General features: G+C 41.3%; 1 protein-coding gene and 1 pseudogene across 1 annotated transcript; both read right to left on the reverse strand.

Annotated features, from left to right (window-relative positions):
• Nucleotides 1-2,353: 2,353 nt before the first annotated feature.
• Nucleotides 2,354-2,953, reverse strand: LOC115642743 (annotated as a pseudogene).
• A 13,876-nt stretch (nt 2,954-16,829) lies between these two features.
• Nucleotides 16,830-17,801, reverse strand: LOC115642744 (olfactory receptor 6F1-like). The gene has a single exon (XM_030546459.1). The coding sequence runs from the start codon at nt 17,799-17,801 to the stop codon at nt 16,830-16,832; it is 972 nt and encodes a 323-aa protein (XP_030402319.1).
• Nucleotides 17,802-21,464: the final 3,663 nt, after the last annotated feature.

Genomic DNA, 21,464 nt, shown 5'->3' on the forward strand with positions numbered 1-21,464 from the left:
TTATTGTATACCATAGAGGAGGGTAATTTGCCTTAAACAGATTTTTATGTTTCTTCTCAATTATTTATTCCTAAATTCTTTAAAGACACCTTTACCCATTTAAATGTATGTAGCTGACAATAGTTGGTTTTGACCCTTTCAGGAATATTCATTCCTAAATTTTCAGAGTTCTCAGAGTTTATTTTAAAGCCTGATCTTTGACCAATTTCCAAAGTCATCTTTAACAAGGCTTCTGGATCATCCTGCAAATGTAAGACTTCGGCAGCATACAGAGCTATTTTGTGTTCTATACCAGAAGATGCTTTGATATCTGTTACCATGGGGCTATTTCTCTCATCTATTGCAAATGGCACTATTGCCAATGGGAACAGTACAGGGGTAAGAGGCAATCTGGTCTTGCACCCATAACCAATTGAAAGGTGAAGACTGGTGACCATTAACCAAATCAGATGCTCCAGGTTGAATTTACAGGAATAATATGCCCTTAGAAAACTGATTTCTAAAACCAGAGCTTACCAAAATATGTCCGAGATACTCCCACTCCAGACCGTCAAAGTATTTCTCGGCAATTCTTCTTTTCTTTTACCTCTCCCCCTGACTTTCCTGACATCTGGAAACTTTATTTCTGTTGATTTTATGTTTTCTTCTAGGTCATTGATAAAAATTTTAAATAGGAAGTGATTGTTCTGGGGACCCCATGAGAAACACAGCCACTAGATGACAATTCCCCATTTACAGGTTCACTTTGATACCCTACCTATCAGTCAATTTTCAATCCATTCTGTGTCAGGTTAATTTTATATTATTCTATTTTTTTAATCAAAATTTCTTGCTGTACCAAGTCAAACTCTTTAGAAAAGTCTAATTATATTACATCAACAATATTACTTTTATTAACCAAACACTTTATACACACACAAAAGATCAAGTTAGCTTGACTGTATCTATTTGCCATAAAACCATGTAAATTAGCATTTGAATATATTACCCTCCTTTAAGTCTTTATTAACTGAATCTCATTTCAACCACTTCATTATCTTGCCTGAGACTGGTCATGCTGATTGGTCTATAATTACCCGGGACATCTTGTTTACCCATTTAAAATTTGGCACAACTTTAGCTTTATTCTAATCTTCTAGCACTCACCCAGTGCTCTGAGATTTACTGAAAATAAATATTAAGAGTCCTAGGAGTACCTCAGCCAGCTCTTTTATAACTTCTGGATGCAAGTTATCAGGACCTGCTGATTAAAAGGTCTAACTTTAGTAGCTGCTGTTTAACATCCTCCTGAAATACCAGTGGAAGAGAAAGAGTTTTTTCATGGCCATATGAAAAGACTATATAATGTGTTTTCCCCAAACAGAGAACAAAAATATTTATTGAACACTTTGGCACTTTCTGCATTATTTATTATAATTATAGCTTTTCTAGCTAGAAAGAGACAATATCTTTTTGTTCCTTATAACAAACAAACAAACAAACAAACAAACAAACAAACAAACAAACAAACAAACAAACAAACAAACAAACAAACTAATATTGTCCTAAACTCGACTGACCAAAGGTTTCTCATTGTGTCCCTTATCTTCCCATATTAATTTTATACAATTCCTTACTTCTGATTTATGCCCATTGCTATCAAATTCTCCTTTCTTTTGTTTGTTATATATTATTTTTACTTTTAACTTTTTATAACTCCCTTCACTTGCCCTGTAAACCAGGTCAGTTTTTAACTGGTATGGCCTTCTTCCTTGAAGTTCCATGACATCATTTAAGTTCCCACTACTGCAAAACAAGGCTTATACGGTAAACATAAGAAGGGGAGCTCGAGTGTGAAAGATGGAATTTAAAGCAGCTAAGAAAGTTAGAAACCTAACTTCTATTGAAATTCAGTAAGTTCTGGGCAATTAATTCACATGGGCTGCTTTGAAAATGGCAGTTTGATCTAACTCTAACAACCAATGAGAGTTGGGAACATAATTCCTTTGGGCATAATTCAATTAACAATGGGAGCATACACAGAGATCCTGCTAAGTGACACTGAAATCTAGCATCTTGGAATTTTCAGCATAAAACAAATTGCCTCCTCCCACTTGAGCTCATCTGTGAGTGAATAGCCGGTTGTTATAGTAATTCAGGAAAGCTGTAAAACAAAGCCACAGTGACGTACAGTATAAGGAAATGTTACATTTGGGTTTGAGATATGATGCAGGTGTCCACCTTCAATTGAAAGAGAAAAGGAGTAGACTGTCCTCTGAAAATCTATAACTTGATCCTTTTGCCTCATATTCAATTATATCAATGACCATCAGTCATTTTATTTAAATTTTTGGTCTTTTGGATTATAATTCTACTAAATCCATGCTGTTTCAAAACCACTTAGCATTCTTCTTAATGTCTTTCCCATTGCTTCCTTCACCTCTTTGTTTCTTAGAGTGTAAATGAAAGGGTTTAATAGAGGGGTTACGAAAGTGTTAAAGATGTTGATTGTTTTGTTCAAATCCAATGAGTTCTGTGCAGAAGGCTTGACATACAGAAAAATGGTGGAGCTGTATCAAATAGTCACAACGGTGAGGTGGGCAGAGCAAGTGGAAAAGGCCTTTTGCCAGCCTTGAGATGATGATATTCTCAAGATGGTGGAGATGATGTGAATGTAGGAGACCAGGGTTATCACACATGAGATCACAACAACGATTGAGACAATGAACATTGCAAGCTCAACAAAGCGTGTGTCTGTGCAGGAGAGTGCTATCAAGGCATCAATGTCACAAAGGAAATGATTGATGACTTTAGGGCCGCAGAAGGACAATCTGGATATTAGAGTTGTCAGCACAGAGATAGCCAGGAACCCACACAGCCTAGAGAGGAGGGTCAGATGAACAGAGAAAGTTCTGTTCATGAGGGAGCTGTAGCGCAATGGGTTGCATATGGCCAGATAGCGGTCATAGACCATGACAGCCAGGAGGAAAAATTCTGTGGAGCCCATGGAGAGGAGAAAAAACAATTGCAGGAGGCAGACAGTGAATGAAATGGTTTGGCTTGTGACCAGCATGATGCCAATGGCCTTGGGGACACATGCTGTGGTGTACCAGATCTCCAGGAAGGAGAGATTGCAGAGGAAGAAATACATGGGAGTGTGCAGGCATGGGTGGGTCCTCAACTAGGGTTATGATAGACATATTCCCTATGATGGTTAGGAAGTACATAACTGAAAACACCACAATAAGGAACATCTGAAAATACCAAGTGCCATGAAAGCCCAGGAGGATGAACTCCTGCACGATGGTTTGGTTTCTTATTTCTGTCCCAGCTATGACGTCCATCTGTAAAGACATGAGAGATCATAAGACATTTAAACATGTTGAATACTTGTTTGGATGTGCTAAAGTGAAGACTCAGAAATCTGGGACTAAAACTAATAGAAGATAAGGGAAAATGGGTGCTACTGAAGATCATTCTTTCTTGTGCAACATTCCACCTCCATAATAGAGATGAGAGCTCCACTCAACAGTCCTCTAAGGCCCACGAGGATGCAGTGGGTGGCTGACAATATGGTATCTTTTCTGTCTTGATGATTTAGCCCATCCACCTTTCTCCACTTACCCCTGAGAAAGCCTCAGGATTTGGCACATTCTCTTCATGCCTCACCTTGACAATAATTTTGCTCTCTGCTCAGGACAGAGTAGGCATTTTTTTTCATAAGTCCCATTGACAGTTCTAGAATTTCTACTCCTAAGTCACGTACACTCTTCTGACTTTTGGTGGGTCTTACATCACTTAGACCTAGAGCTTGTCAATTTTTTTTTTTTTTTTGCAAAACTGTTTCCCATTGAAAAATTCCAATCTGTAGCCCAATATCCTGTCTTCCGACAGTGGCCAATGCCATGTGCCCCAGAGGGGATGAACAGAATAGGCAATCATCAAGTGATCCATCCTCTGCTGCCCACTCCCAGCCTCTCGTAACCAGAAGCTAGGGACACCATCCCTAACCCATGTTGGCTAATAGTCATTGATGGACCTATCCTCCATGAATTTATCTAGTTCTTTTTTTAATCCTGTTATAGCGTTGGCCTTCACAACATTCTCTGGCAAGCATATCAAGGAAACATATTGGGTTTAGCTGAAAATTTCATCAGGATGGTTTCTCAGTTCCAGCATGGAATTTCTGATCAAAATGAAAACCTGAAAAAGAAATTAGCTCTCTAGCCTAGTGGTTAGGGCACTTGTCTGGGATATAGATGTTATATTGTCTGGATTGGCTCACTAACATGAGGGCCAAACTCAGGGCAGACTATGACCAACAAGGACACAAACCCCCCAACTGGTTGTGTGTTCTATACTTAGATCTCTCCAACTAATTATCAAACATGAGTGCCTCAAGCACTATTACAGCCTTACCATGGAGTCACAGACAGTCTCCTTGCACACTCCAGTCTTTCTTGCCACCCAGGTCAGCTTGCCTTACACCAAAAATCACAATAATATTCAGGTAACTCCCAGTCCCAAAAGATCAGTCACTTACACAAGGTCAATTGCACCTTAGATCTCACACCAAAGACAACACTTTTAGCCAATCCTATAATAAATTAACTATATATGTATTAACTAGGAAAAAGAAATAAGAGAACTATTTAAAAGGTTAAGGCAGATAAACATACACTCCGAATGAGTTACAGTCCTAGGTTTCAAAAGGAGATAGAAGCTGCTGTAATATGTCAGCTTTCTACATCCTTTAGAGCAGTGGTTTTCAAAGCCGGTCCGCTGTTTGTTCAGGGAAAGCCCCTGGCGGTCCGAGTCGGTTTGTTTGCCTGCCGTGTCTGCAGGTTCAGCAGATCGCAGCTCCCACGGGCCACGGTTCACTGCTCCAGGCCAATGGGGGTGGCAGGAAGGATGGCCAGCACATCCCTCAGCCCGCACTGCTTCCTGCCGCCCCCATTGGCCTGAAGCGGCGAACCGCAGCCAGTGGGAGCCGCGATCAGCCGAACCTGCAGACACAGCAGGTAAACAAGCTGGCCCGGCCTGCCAGGGGCTTTCCCTGAACAAGCAGAGGACCAACTTTGAGAACCACTGCTTCAGGGCCAACCCAAGGTAAGCAGTTTGGGGATCCCTTGCTTATGTTTAGAAATATCATCCTCTCCAAATGACATGCAACATAATGATCCAGTCCCTTCTGGTCAGGGATTTTTATTCCCTTACTCCAAAGTTCAAACTGTGAGGGAATGAGGCTTTGTGCACATCCCTTCTTCATGGTTGTGGAGAGAGCAATCAACAAAGTCTTTTCCCCACTGATGTTACACAATGGTTCATCTGGTGTCTACAGGCCTTCTTTTATTGGGGCAGGAAATGACACCTCTTGTAGTAAACTTGTAGTTCACACTTGGTAATGCTCCTCTCCTGACTGTGGGGTTTACAGATTAATTGCAAACACTTTCATAGTTGCAAAGCAAAGGCTTAAATCCTTGTAAAATGGGATTCAGATATTATAGGTGATATTGAAGCATGCAGCAACTCACCAGCATTTCATAAAATCCAAACGCTAAATACATTCTTATAAACTTAACATCTATTTGAACATGTTAACACCCAGGTGAGCAGACTGGTTTCCAGCTGTGCATTTATCAGTGTTTAGTGAGGCCTAGGGGCCTAGGCAAAAGACAGCATCTGGTCCGCCACTGGCACAGTAGGGGACCAAGTTTGATTCTCATTTTTGTTATATATTGCAATGAAAATGAAGTGTGAAACTGTGCCATTTTTGACAAAAGTGATTCTTGTTTTCTGGTCAGCTCTGCTTAGTCCTTTCTGAGACCTTCACCCCAAATTCTCAGCAATAAGGAACAACATTAGAAACCAGCAATTTTGTTTATTATTGATTATGTGTCTTCTGGTTGAATTTTATAATCCCTCTTTCAGCTCTTAACCACAGTGGGTAGTATTTTCGAGGTCTGCTAAACCAGTTCTCTGCGCAGAGCTGGAACAGCACCCCGAAAGAGCACACGCACACAAGCCAACTAACAACATATATATTCTTCTCTATTTGCCACAGCTAAATTATTGACCCAGTAACTTTCAAGAGGTTAATTCATTAGTGATCCTTGAAACATTTCCATATCCATTTCAATATTTTTGGATGGAAACTTGTCTTTTTGATGACATGGAGACTTCAGCAAAAAAAGGATTTCCATGAAGCAATTTTGTTTTTTCTTAATAAACTGAAAAGTTTCATTTCTGGTAACTGAATCATAGAAATGTAGGGTGGGAGGGGACCTCACAAAGTTCAGCTGATACAGCCCCCTGCACTGTTGAATGGAGAAATAAACCAGCCCTGACAGTTGTTTGTCCAACATGTTTTTAAAAACCTCCAATAAAGGGGATTCCATAATTACCCTTGGAAGCCTATTCCAGAGCTAAACTCCCCTTAGAGTTAGAAAGTTTTTCCTAATACCTAAACTAAATCTTCCTTGCTGGCACTTTCAGTGGACATGCAGAAAATTGAACACCATCTTCTTTATAGAATCATAGAATATCAGGTTTGGAAGGGACTTCAGGAGGTCATCTAGTCCAACCCCTTGCTCAACGCAGGACCAATTCCCAACTAAATCATCCCAGCCAGGGCTTTATCAAGCCTGACCTTAAAAACCTCTAAGGAAGGAGATTCCACAACCTCCCTAGATAACCGATTCCAGTGCTTCACCACTCTCTGAGTGAAAAAGTTTTTCTTAATATCCAACCTAAACCTCCCCCACTGCAACTTGAGACCATTACTTCTTGTTCTGTCATCAGGTACCACTGAGAACAGTCTAGATCCATCCTCTTTGGAACCCCCCTTCAGGTAGTTGAAAGCAGCTGTCAAATCTCACCTTATTCTTCTCTTCTGCAGACTCAACAATCCTGGTTCCCTCAGCCTTTCCTCATAAGTCATGTGCTCTAGTCCCCTAATCATTTCTGTTGCCCTCCGCTGGACTCTTTCCAATTTTTCCACATTCTTCTTGTAGTGTGGGGCCCAAAACTGGACACAGTACTCCAGATGAGGCCTCACCAATGTCGAATAGAGAGGAATGACCACATCCCTCGATCTACTGACAATGCCCCTACTTATACAGCCCAAAATGCTGGTAGCCTTCTTGGCAATAAGGGCACATTGTTGACTCATATCCAGCTTTTTGTCCACTGCAACCCCTAGGACTCCTTTTCTGCAGAACTGTTTCCTAGCCATTTGGTCCCTAGTCTGTAGCCGTGAATGGGATTCTTCCGTCTTAAGTGCAGGACTCTGCACTTGTCCTTGTTGAACCTCATCAGGTTTCTTTTCACCTAGCCCTCTAAAAGTCCTCTAAAAGTCCCTCTGTATCCTATCCCTACCCTCCAGCTTATCTGCCACTCCTCCAAGTTTAGTGTCATCTGCAAACTTGCTGAGAGTGCAGTCCACACCATCTTCCAGATCATTTATGAAGATATTGAACAAAACCAGCACCAGGACTGACCCTTGGAGCACTCCACTTGATATCAACTGCCAACTAGATATGGAGCCGTTGATCACTACCGTTTTGAACCCGACGATCTAGCCAGCTTTCTATCCAACTTATAGTCCAATCATCCAGCCCATACTTCTTTAACTTGCTGGCAAGAATACTGTGGGAGACCGTATCAAAAGCTTTGCTAAACTCGAGGAATAACACATCCGCTTCTTTCCCCTCATCCACAGACCCAGTTATCTCCTCATAGAAGGCAATTAGGTTAGTCAGGCATGACTTGCCCTTGGTGAATCCATGCTGACTGTTCCTAATCACTTTTCTCTCCTCTAAGTGCTTCAGAATTGATTCCTTGAGGACCTGCTCCATGATTTTTCCAGGGACCGAGGTGAGGCCGACTGGCCTGTTGTTCCCCGGATCCTCCTTCTTCCCTTTTTTAAAGATGGGCACTACATTAGCCTTTTTCCAGTCATCTGAGACTGTCCCCGATCGCCATGAGTTTTCAAAAGATAAAGGCCAATGGCTCTGCAATCACATCCACCAACTCCTTTAGCACTCTTGGATGCAGCGCATCCGGCCCCATGGACTTGTGCTTGTCCAGTTTTTCTAAATAGTCCCAAACCACTTTGGGACTATTAGCAGCTCTTAACACCTTTGAAGATTCTTAGGATGTTCCCCTTCATTCTTCTTTTCTCAAACTTAAACATGCCCATTTTTTTTAACCTTTCCTCATTGGTCAAGTTTTCTAAATCTTTTATCATTTGTGTTGCTCTCCTCTGGACTGTCTCCTATTTGTCCACATCTTTCCTAATGTGTGCCACCCAGAGCTAGACACAGTACTCCAGCTAACTCCTCAGGTAGAGTGAGACAATGACCTGTTATGTCTTAAGCAGCAAAGAGTGGGAGACGATGGAAAATCAGGGGATCTCTGCTTTTTGCAGAGATTACACAGAAGCAAAGGCTAAGGGATGCAAATGGTGTTACTATACTATAATAAAACATGACTAGGATACAGCAGAGAGTAGAAGTGGGGAAGGAGCGGCTATACATTATAATCAGAGGGGTAGCCGTGTTAGGCCATGTCTACATCTAAAATTTTGCAGCGCTGGTTGTTACAGCTGTATTAGTACAGCTGTATAGGGCCAGCGCTGCAGAGTGGCCACACTTACAGCAACCAGCGCTGCAAGTGGTGTTAGATATGGCCACACTGCAGCGCTGTTGGGCGGCTTCAAGGGGGGTTCCGGGAACGCGAGAGCAAACCGGGAAAGGAGACCAGCTTCGCCGCGGTTTGCTCTCGCGTTCCTGGAGCCACCCAGCAAACCGCAGGGAAGGAGACCTGCTTGCTCGGGGTTCCGGGAACGAGAGCGCAAACCGGGAAAGGAGACCAGCTTCGCCGCGGTTTGCTCTCGCGTTCCCGGAGCCACCCAGCAAACCGCAGGGAAGGAGACCTGCTTGCTCGGGGTTCCGGGAACGAGAGAGCAAACCGGGAAAGGAGACCAGCTTCGCCGCGGTTTGCTCTCGCGTTCCCGGAGCCACCCAGCAAACCGCAGGGAAGGAGACCTGCTTGCTCGGGGTTCCGGGAACGCGAGAGCAAACCGGGAAAGGAGACCAGCTTCGCCGCGGTTTGCTCTCGCGTTCCCGGAGCCACCCAGCAAACCGCAGGGAAGGAGACCTGCTTGCTCGGGGTTCCGGGAACGAGAGAGCAAACCGGGAAAGGAGACCAGCTTGATTACCAGAGGCTTCCTCCTTCCACGGAGGTCAAGAAAAGCGCTGGTAAGTGTCTACATTGGATTACCAGCGCTGGATCACCAGCGCTGGATCCTCTACACCCGAGACAAAACGGGAGTACGGCCAGCGCTGCAAACAGGGAGTTGCAGCGCTGGTGGTGCCCTGCAGATGTGTACACCTTCAAAGTTGCAGCGCTGTAACTCCCTCACCAGCGCTGCAACTTTCTGATGTAGACAAGCCCTTAGTCTGGATCTGTAAAAGCAGCAAAGAGTCCTGTGGCACCTTATAGACTAACAGAGGTATTGGAACATGAGCTTTCGTGGGTGAATACCCACTTTGTCGGATGCATGTCACAGGACTCTTTGCTGCTTTTACAGATCCAGACTAACACGGCTACCCCTCTGCTGCTATGTCTTGAATACCACACTCCTGTTTATATACCCTAGAATGACATTAGCCTTTTCTGCCACTACATCACATTGTTGACTCATATTAAATTTGTGATCCACTATAACCCCCAGACCTTTTTCAGCCATGCTACCACCTAGCCACTTAACTCACGTTTTGTAGGTGTGCATTCAATTTTTCCTTCCTAAGCAAAGTAATTTGCACTTGTCTTTCTTGAATTTCATCCTGCTAAGTCTGGACCAATTCTCTAATTTGTCACGGTTATTTTGAATTTTAATCCTGCCCTACAAATTGCTTGAAACCCCGCCTAGCTTAGTGTCATCTGCAAATTTTATAGGCATACTCTCCACTCCATTGTCCAGGTCATTAGTAAAAACACTGAATACTACTGGACCCAAAACTGACCCTTGCAGAGCCCCACTAGATACATCCTCCTTGTTTGACAGAGAACGATTCATAACTGCTATTTCACTACAGTCTTTCAACCAGTTGGGCACCCACCTAATAGTAATTTCATCTAGACCACATTTCTCTAATTTGCCTATGAGAATGTCATGAGGAGCTGTGTCAAAGCATTACTTACATCAAGATATATGACATATACTGCTTCCCTCCACCCAGTAGGCCAACAACCCTGTCATAGAAATGTTTTGATCTAAAAATGAACATTTTTAGTTTAACAAAAATGTTTTTTTATGAAAACCCCCAAAATATACATGAAAAATTGTAATGAAAACTAAAATATTTTTATTTTTAGCCACATATTTGATGAAAAAAATCATTTGGCTCTATTAATTATTCAGAGTACAATGAACACTATTTCTTTTTGTTCTTCCTAGACTTTATAGTACATTAAACAAGAGGAGTAAGCTGTACCCATTCTACCAGTATGGGTCAGCTGACTCCTCAATGAGGAAAATTTTTGGAATGGCTGGAGGATTTCCAGCTAGCTCACATTACCAAGAAAGGCAAAGTTATTTCATAATACAGTTACTTTTAATTACAATTCCAGCTGAATCTGTCTAGCAGGTCTAACTTACCAGTTCTGTTGACGGAGCTCGTCAATATAAACTCCCTTTGTTCCCAATCTTTTTCTCTCAAGAGGACACACAACAGTCGTGGATCCTGAAAAATGGTTCATTGTATGGGGGTATATCTTGCTTTTCCAACACTAGATATATAACCGTTATAGGAAGATTTTTCACCTGATGCTCATTTCCATGAAGCATTCACCCACAAAAGCTTATGCTCCAGTACATATGTTACTCTTTAAGGTGCCACAGGACTCTTTGTTGCTTCTTCCATGAAGTTTACTCTACACCACTGTAGCAATGTCCAGGGGGCTTAAATTGTGTGCGATGAGTTTAAATCACTTCCACTTTTTACACTGTTGGAAAAGTGTGAGCTATTGTTATTATAAAGAGGAACCTAACACTCCAAAACCAAAAGACTCTGGTAAAGTCTAGACATCTCCATTGGTTAGAATCTCTTTCCATCACCACTCACCTGCTTTTAGCCCTACCTACCATATTAATGAACTGCAGCTCAAATTGGCTGCACGAGAGGGAATGTTTTGAACTCCTCCCTCACCTACCCATCACCCTAGGGATGTCTGATCAGAACAGAATTTCACAGAATTCCCTAGTAGGTAAAATACATTCTGCTACTTCCCGCTCATCTCCTGATTAAAGCACCAGTGCTAACAGCTAGGAAACAGGCACACTTTTCCAAATGCTTCCCACACTTCGTGAACATCAGTGTCTAACCTGAGGCCCTCCTTCAGCCTCATTTTCCCCATCTGTGAAATAACGAGAAATGCCATAATTTGGTTCATCCCACTTGCTGGGCACAAAGCGTTCTCAAAAACCCCACAACTATGAGTATGGAGCAAGGATTTCTGCTGCATATACTTGAGTGCAATCCACTAGCATCTGATTTCACCTGATAGTCACCATTTACAGATATACAGCTACAGAGCACTCCTGAAGCAGGGAAAAGCACCACTTCATAAATCCATAGATTTCAAAGCCAGAAGGGGCCATTGTGATCATCTAGTTTGATCTCCTGCATAACACGGGCCATACAATGTTCCCAAAATAATTCCTACAGCAAATCTTTTATTAAAAAATAATCCAATCTTCTTTTTAAAATAGATTGATGGAAAACTGGTGCCCTTAGTGAATTATTTCAATAATTAATTGAACTCATTGCAAAAATTAACACCTTATGTCCAGTCTGAATTTGTCTAAGCTTCAGCCTCCAGCCATTGGATCATGTTAGAACTATCTCTACCAAATTGAAGAGTCCATTATAAATATTTGTACCCTATCTGGGAACTTAAAGACTTTGATCAAGTTACCCCTTAACCTTCTCTTTGCTAAACTAACTAGAGTGAGCTCTTTGAGTCTATCACAATAAGGCAGGTTTTCTAATCCTTTCATTTTTCTTATGGCTCTTCTCTTAACCATTTCCAGTTTATCAACATCCTTCTAGAGTTGCAAACACCAGAACTGGACATAGTATTACAGCAGTGGTTGCACCCATGCCAAATACAGAGAAAAAATAATCTCTCTACTCCTTCTTGAGATTCCTCTGTTTACGCATCCAAGCATTGTTGGACCTTTACACCACAGCATCTCACTGGGAGCTTGTGTTCTGCTGGTTATCCATCATGCCCTGCAAAACTTTTTCTAAGTCATAGTTTCTCGGGATAGAGACCCTGTCCTGTAAGTATGGCCTGTTTTCTTTGTTCCGGTAGGTATACATTTAAATTTAACCACATTAAAACACATATCATTATTTGCTTACATCCAGTTTACCACACATCCATATTTCCCTATATCAGGGACCTCGCCTCTTCATTATTTACCACTCCCCCAATTTTTGCATCATCTGCAACTGTGTGATTATTTTATGCTTTAATCTGAATTGTTTATAAAAATGTTAAAAAGCACAATGTCAAGAACTAACGCCAGCAGGACCATAGTAAGCTATTAATCTTAATAGTTTAATAGTAAGCTGTTGAAAGCTTAAACTTTTATGTATGCAGTGCTGTTGTAGCTGTTTCAGTCCCAGGATAATAGAGTGACAATGTTACTGAGGTAACATCTTTTGTTGGATCAATTTTTGTCAGTGGGAAAGGCAAGATTTTGAGCTTACACATATCAATTTTCTAAAATTCCGAACTTCTCATAATCAGAGTATGCCCAGTGTGCCCAGCCAGATGAAGAGCCAGTAAACCACCATTGAAATCAGTCAATGGGCACTTGTCAAGGGTATGCAACAATACTCTGAAGTTGACTGCCTCTACAGTGCAGGTCATTACAGAAACTGATTTGAAGAGCTTGGCCACACAATTGCCCTGTCATATTCAAAACCAGTTCAGGGAAGACCACATATGCCTTGACTGATCAAAACCCAAAGAGCGGATTGTTGGGGTCAGTGACTAGAGCGTGATTAATAACTGTCTTCACTGACCACTCGTTACACCAAGCAGATTCTGTCATCATGTCCTGTTGTTGCATAAGTGACCAGAAAGGGTGTCTAAAAGACATATGAACTGGTTGAAGAGGTCTGAGTACAGAAGCAAGTGGATGTTCCCATGGATCTTGGCCAGGAGCATGTTGGAGGACCCCTCATGAAGAATATGGGGGCAGTGCTGTATTACTAAGTATTGGCCATTAATTCCTACAGGCTTCTTTGAAAATGCCACCATGAAACTGAATCTGACATCTGTTGTGAATGCTGTTGTGTGTATTTGCTTTTCTCCTGTGCTATGCCAGGAGCTCTGGTATTGGCTGCACCAGTGTAGCTTGCAGCTTTTTGACTCAGCAGACCTCAATGTTAATGATTAAAAAAAAAAGACTAACACTTATTGTCAACAGCAAATGGTACCACACACTAAGCTACAGTTTCACTTTCACTAACACATTTCCCTGTGACAAGATATTCACTCAGTCAACATAACGTTGTCCCCTGGGCAAATTCTATTATCCCTCCTTACACTCTTCCTTTCATACATTGACACAATCAAGTTACATATTACAGTAGGTTGTTACCAGCCTTGTACCTGGCAGTTCTAACAAAATATTCTCATCTATTGCCCTGTCATACTATCCTTCTCTTTACAAGGGGTCTGTGTGTTCCTCTACCACCTTGTTAGCAATGTATTTATGTAGTTACTTAAGAGTTCTGTGTGTTCCTGCAACATGTTCTCTGGTCTGGAATGTGTTTATTTGGTTGACTGATATTCCGACAAGGTCTACTCTGCTTAAGAACATAAGAACATTAGAACGGCCATACTGGGTCAGACCAATGACTCATCTAGTCCAGTATCCTATCTTCTGACAGTGGCTGATGCCAGGTGCTTTAGTGGGAATGTACAGAACAGGCAATTGAGTGATCCATCCTCTGTCTTTCACTCCCAGTTTCTCCAGGGAAGGAGGAAAGGATAGCTCAGTGGTTTGAACATTGGCCTGCTAAACCCACAGCTGTAAGCTCAGTCCTCAAAGGGGATGTTTACAGATCTGAGGCAAAAAAGTAGTTGGTGAGTGGTTCTGCTTTAAGCAAGGGGTTGGACTGGATGGCCTCCTGAGGTCTCTTCCAACCCTGATGTTCTATGATTCTGGCAGACAGGGACTATCAGAACATTGTGTTGCATCCCTGCTCATCCTGGCTAATAGCTATTGATGGACCTATCCTCCAAGAAAATATCTCTTTTTTTTTAACCCAGTTATAATTTTGGACTTTACAACATCCCCTGGCAAGGAGTTCCACAGGTTGACTGTAGATTGTGTGAAGAAGTACTTCCTTTTGTTTGTTTTAAACCTGCTGCTTATTAATTTCATTGGGTAATCCCTAGTTCTTGTGTTATGTGCAGGAGTACATAACATTTTCTTATTCACTTTCTTCACACCAGTCAGGATTTTATAGACCAGTAACCCACCATTGAAATCGATCAGTAGGCACTCCCTTTAGTTTTTCTCTTCCAAGTTGAAAAGTTCCAGTCTTTTAAACCTTTTCTCATATAGAAGTTGTTCCATAGCCTTAATAATTTTTGTTGCCTTTTTCTCTACCATTTCCAATTCTAATATATCTTTTTTGAGATGGGGCAATTGAAACTGCATACAGTATTCAGTGTGTTGCAGCACCACGGATTCAGATAGTGGCATTATAACATTTTCTGTCTTATTATCTGTCCCTTTCCTAATGATTCTTAACATTCTTTTTTGACAGCCTCTGCACATTGAATGGATGTTTTCAGAGAACTATCCACAATCATTCCAAGATCTCTTTCTTGAGTGGAAGCAGCTAATTTAGATCTAACCAGTTTGTATGTATAGTTGGGATTATGTTTTCCAATGTGCATTACTTTGCATTTTTCAACATTGAATTTCATCTGCCATTTTGTTGCCCCGTCCCCTAGTTTTGCGAGATTCCTTTTGTAACTCTTTGCAGTCAGCTTTGGACTTAACTATCTTGAGAAACTTTGTCTCATCTGCAAATTTTTCTATATCACTTTTTATGCCATTTTCCAGTTTATTTATGAATACGATGAATGGCACATGTCCCAATACAGATCCATGTGTGACCCTGCTATTAACATCTCTCCATTCTGAAAAATGAACATTTATTCCTACTCTTTGTTTCCTGTCTTTTAACCAGTTACCGATCCATAAGAGAACCTTCCCTCTTCCTTCCATGACCATTTAGTTTGCTTAAGAGATTTTGTGAAGGACCTATTCAAGAACTTTCTGAAAATCCAAGTACACTGTTTCCACTAGATCACCCTTATCCACATGTTCGTTAACCCCCTCAAGCAGGTCTAATAGATTGGTGAGGCATGAGCTGTGTTGGCTCTTCCCAAACAAATCCTGCTCATCCACCTGTCTGATAATTCTATTCTTTACTACAGTTTCAACCAAATTCCCTGGTACTGAAATTAGGCTTACCACTCTGTACTTGCCAGAATTTTCTCTGGATCCTTAAAAATTGGTGTCACATTAGCTATGTTCCAGTTATATGGTGCAGAACCTTATTAAATGATAGGTTACATACCACACTTAGTAGTTGGGCAATGTTCTATTTGGGATCCTTCAAAACTCTAGGTTGAATCCCATCTGAACCTGGAAACTTATGACTGCTCAATTTAGCAATGTGTTCAGCGTCTGTATTGACACTATAATCAGGGAAAGTTGCTCAGATTTATCACCTAAAAAGAATGGTTCAGGTGTGGAAACCTCCCTTACATCCTCTGCAGTGAAGATTGATGCAAAAAATTCATTTAGCTTCTCTGCAATGGCCTGAGATTACTTGAGTGCTCCTTTAGCATCTCAGTTGCGTAGTGACCCCACCAACTATTTGACAGGATTCCTGTCTGATGTACTTAAAAAACATTTGGTGTTAGTCTTTGAGACTTTAGCTAGATGCTCTTCAAATTCTTTTTTGGCCTCTCAAATTATACTTTTACAAATGACTTGCCAGAGTTGATTCTCTTTTTTTTCCTCAATAGGATTTAATTTCTTATTTTCCTGTTTCTTTTTGCCTCTAGCCACTTTTTTGACTTTGTTGTTTAGCCATGGTTATACTTTTGTGGTCCTCTTACTATGTTTTTTTTAATTTGGGTTACACGTTTAATTTGAACCTCTATTATGGTGTTTTTAAAAAGTCTCCATAGAGCTTGTTGGCCTTTCACTTTTGTGACTGTGCTTTTTAATTTCTGTTTAATTAACTTCCTCATTTTTGTGTAGTTTCCCTTTCTGAAATTAAATGCTACTGTGGTGGGTTGCTCTAGTGTCCCTCCCTCCCCCCCTCCCCACCACACACACATACAAATGTTAGCCTGCCTAGGGCCTCAGCAAGGCTTACATCATCCAATGGAAGTTGGAAACCTCCCTCCCTTGGCCCTCATGTAATTAACAATGGATCCATCCATACAGATTCTGCTGAGTGACATTCAAATCTAACATCTTGGAATCTTCAACACAAAAGAGTTTCCTCCACCCACTGGAGCTACTTTATCAAGGTTGTTATAGTAAATGAGGAAAGCTGTAAAACAAAGACACAACAACATGCACTAAGGAAATGTTACATTAGGATTTGGGGTAAGCTGCAGGTCTGACTGCAATTGCAAAAGAAAAGGAGTTGGCTGTCCTTTGAAAAATCCATGACTTAATCCTTTTGCTTCTTATATCAATTACCTTCAGGACATTACAATTAAAGTTTTGGTCATTTTGATGAAATTTCAACTTTTCTAAAACCACTTAATATTCCACTGACTGTCTTTCCCAAGGCTTCCTTCACCTTCTTGTTTCTCAGAGTGTAAATGAAAGAATTTAATAGTGGAGTTAGGATAGTGTTTAAGATGTTGACAATTTTGTTCAAATCCAGTGAGTTCTGTGCAGACGGCATGAGAAAAAGAAAAATGGCAGAGCCGTACCAGATAGTCACGACGGTAAGATGGGCTGAGCAAGTGGAAAAGGCCTTTTGCCAGACTTGGGCTGCAGGGATTCTCAAGATGGTGGAGATAATGAAAATGTAGGAGACCAGGGTTATTGCGCATGAGACCATGACAACAATGAATGAGTCGATGAATATTTCCAGCTCAACAAGGCGCATATCAGCACAGGAAAGGGCTATCCAGGAATCTATGTCACAAATAAAATGATTGATGACATTTGGGCCACAGAAAGGCAACCTGGATATAAGAGACATGAGCACAGAGATAGCCAGGAACTCACACAGCCAAGAGGCGAGGGCCAGCTGAGCAGAGAAAGTCCTGTTCATGAGGGAGCTGTAGCGCAATGGGTGGCATATGGCCAGATAGCGGTCATAGGCCATGACGGCAAGGAGGAAACATTCTGTGGAGCCCATGGAGAGGAGAAAAAACAATTGCAGGAGGCAGACAGTGAAAGAGATGGTTTGACTTGTGACCAGCATGATGCCAATGGCCTTGGGGACACATGCTGTGGTGTACCAGATCTCTAGGAAAGAGAGATTGCAGAGGAAGAAGTACATGGGAGTGTGGAGCCATGGGTGGGTCCTCACTAGGGCTATGATGGACACATTCCCTAGGATCGTTAGGATGTACATCACAGAAAACAGCACAGCAAGGGCCATCTGGAAATACCAAGTGCCGGGAAAGCCCAGTAAGATAAACTCCTGCACACTGGTTTGATTTCTTACTTCTGTCCCAGACATGACGTCCATCTGTCAAGACATGAGAGATCACAAGGCATTTAAATATGCTGAACACACATTTGGATGTGCAGTAGTGCAGGCCCCACAATCTGTTAATACAGCTAAGATAAGAGAAGGGAAAGGGGTGCTACTCAACACCGTCCTGCCTTGTGCATCTTTCCACAATGAAGATGAGATCTCAATTTATCATTCTTATAAGGCCCATGAGGATGCATGTTCATCATATGGTATCTTTCATGTCTTAATGGTCTTGCCCATCAACTCAATTCAGCTCACCCCTGAGAAAGTTTCAGGATTTGACCCATTCTTTTCATCACTAACCTTGGAAGATAACATTGCTCTGTACTCAGGACAGAGTTGGAGTTTTTGCACAAGTCGCATTGAAGGTTGACAAGATTTCTACTCCTAAATTCTTTACACTAAGAACATAAGAACATAAGAAACGGCAGTACCAGGTCAGACCAAAGGTCCATCTAGGCCAGTATCTGTCTACCGACAGTGGCCAACGCCAGGTGCCCCAGAGGGAGTGAAGCTAACAGGCAATGATCAAGTGATCTCTCTCATGCCATCCATCTCCATCCTCTGATGAAAAGAGGCTAGGGACACCATTCTTTATCCTTCCTGGCTAATAGCCACTTATGGACTTAGCCACTATGAATTTATCCAGTTCCCTTTTAAACATTCAAGTATCAGAAGGTAGCCGTGTTAGTCTGGATCTGTAAAAGCAGCAAAGAATCCTGTGGCACCTTATAGACTAACAGACGTTTTGGAGCTTCACCCACGAAAGCTCATGCTCCAAAACGTCTGTTAGTCTATAAGGTGCCACAGGATTCTTTGCTGCTTTTAAACATTGTTATAGTCCCAGCCTTCACAGCCTCCTCAGGTAAGGAGTTCCACAAGTTGACTGTGCGCTGTGTGAAGAAGAACTGCCTTTTATGTGTTTTAAACCTGCTACCTATTAATTTCATTTGGTGACCCCTAGTACTTAAATTATGGGAATAAGTGAATAACTTTTCCTTATCCACTTTCTCTACATCATTCATGATTTTATATACCTCTATCATATCCCCCCTTAGTCTCCTCTTTTCCAAGATGAAGAGGCCTAGCCTCTTCAATTTTTCCTCACATGGGACCCTCTCCAACCCCCTAATCATTTTAGTTGCCCTTTTCTGAACCTTTTCTAGTGCTAGAATATCTTTTTTGAGGTGAGGAGACCACATTTGTACACAGTATTTGAGATGTGGGCATACCATGGTTTTATATAAGGGCAATACGATATTCTCTGTCTTATTCTCTATCCCTTTTTTAATGATTCCTAATATCCTGTTCGCTTTTTTGACCGCCTCTGCGCACTGCATGGACATCTTCAGAGAACTATCCATGATGACGACAAGATCTTTTTCCTGACTCCTTGTAGCTAAATTAGCCCTCATCATACTGTATGTATAGTTGGGGTTATTTTTTCCAATGTGCATTACTTTACATTTATCCACATTAAATTTCATTTGCCATTTTGTTGCCCAATCACTTAGTTTTGTGAGATCTTTTTGAAGTTCTTCACAATCTGGTTTGGTCTTAACTATCTTGAGTAGTTTAGTGTCATCTGCAAACTTTGCCACCTCACTGTTTACCCCTTTCTCCAGATCATTTACTAATAAATTGAATAGGATTGGTCCTAGGACTGACCCCTGGGGAACACCACTACTTACCCCTCTCCATTCAGAGAATTTACCATTAATTCCTACCCTTTGTTCCATGTCTTTTAACCAGTTCTCAATCCATGAAAGGACCTTCCCTTTTATCCCATGCCAGCTTAATTTATGTGAGAGCCTTTGGTGAGGGACTTTGTCAAAGGCTTTCTGGAAATCTAAGAACACTATATCCGCTGGATCCCCCTTGTCCACATGTTTGTTGACTCCTTCAAAGAACTCTAATAGATTAGTAAGACACAATTTCCCTTTACAGAAACCATGTTAACTATTGCTCAATAGTTTATGTTTTTCTATGTATCTGACAATTTTATCCTTAACTATTATTTTGACTAATTTGCCTGGTACCGACGTTAGACTTACCGGTCTGTAATTGCTGGGATCACCTCTAGAACCCTTTTTAAATATTGGCATTACATTAGCTAACTTCCAGTCATTGGGTATCGAAGCCAATTTAAAGGACAGGTTACAAACTGTAGTTATTAGTTCCTCAACTTCACATTTGAGTTCTTTCAGAACTCTTGGGTGAATGCCATCTGGTCCCGTGACTTGTTAATGTTGAGTTTATCAATTAATTCCAAAACCTCCTCTAGTGACACTTCAATCTGTGACAGTTCCTCAGATTTGTCACCTACAAAAGCTGGCTCAGGTTTGGGAATCTCTCTAACATCCTCAGCCGTGAAGACTGAAGCAAAGAATCCATTTAGTTTTTCCTCAATGACTTTATCATTTTTAAGCACTCCTTTTGTATTTTGATCATCAAGGGGCCCCACTGGTTGTTTAACTGGCTTCCTGCTTCTGATGGACTTAAAAAACATTTTGTTATTACCTTTGGAGTTTTTGGCTAGCCGTTCTTCAAACTCCTCTTTGGCTTTTCTTATTACACTCTTGCACTTAAGCTGGCAGTGTTTGTGCTCCTTTCTATTTGCCTCACTAGGATTTGACTTCCACTTTTTAAAGGAAGTCTTTTTATCTCTCACTGCTTCTTTTACATGGTTGTTAAGCCATGGTGGCTCTTTTTTAGTCCTTTTACTGTGTTTCCTAATGTGGGGTATACATTGAAGTTGGCCTCTATTATGGTGTCTTTAAAAAGGGCCCATGCAACTTGCAGGGATTTCACTTTAGTCACTGTACCTTTCAACTTTTGATTAACTAACCTCTTCATTTTTGTATAGTTCCCTCTTTTGAAATTAAATGCCACAGTGTTGGGCTGTTGAGGTGTTCTTCCCCCGCAGGGATATTGAATGCTGTTGTATTATGGTCACTATTTCCAAACGGTTCTGCTATAGTTACCTCTTGAACCAGCTCCTGTGCTCCACTCAGGATTAAATCTAGAGTTGCCTCTCCCCTTGTGGGTTCCCGTACCAGTTGCTCCATGAAGCAGTCATTTAAAGTATCGAGAAATTGTATCTGTGCATTTCATCCTGAAGTGAAATGTTCCCAGTCAATATGAGGATAATTGAAATCCCCCACTATTATTGGGTTCTTAATTTAGATAGCCTCTCTAATTTCCCTTAGCATTTCATCATCACTATTACTGTCCTGGTCAGGTGGTCGATAATAGATCCCCAATGTTATATTTTTATTAGAGCATGACATTTCTATCCATAGCGATTCTATGGAATATGTGGATTCTCTTAAGATTTTTCTTCATTTGAATCTACATTTTCTTTCACATATAGTGCCACTCCTCCCCCTGCACAACCAGTTCTGTCCTTCCCATATATTTTGTACCCCGGAATGATTGTGTCCCATTGATTGTCCTCAGTCCACCAGGTTTCTGTGATGCCTATTATATCAATATCCTCCTTTATCACAAGGCACTCTAGTTCACCCATGTTATTATTTAGACTTCTAGCATTTGTGTACAAGCACTTTAAAAACTTGTCCCTGTTTATTTGCCTGCCCTTATCTAATGTGCCAGATTCTTTTTTATGTGACGATTCATCATCTG

This window comes from Gopherus evgoodei, unplaced genomic scaffold (assembly GCF_007399415.2).
Source record: "Gopherus evgoodei ecotype Sinaloan lineage unplaced genomic scaffold, rGopEvg1_v1.p scaffold_45_arrow_ctg1, whole genome shotgun sequence".
Taxonomy (NCBI): domain Eukaryota; kingdom Metazoa; phylum Chordata; order Testudines; family Testudinidae; genus Gopherus; species Gopherus evgoodei.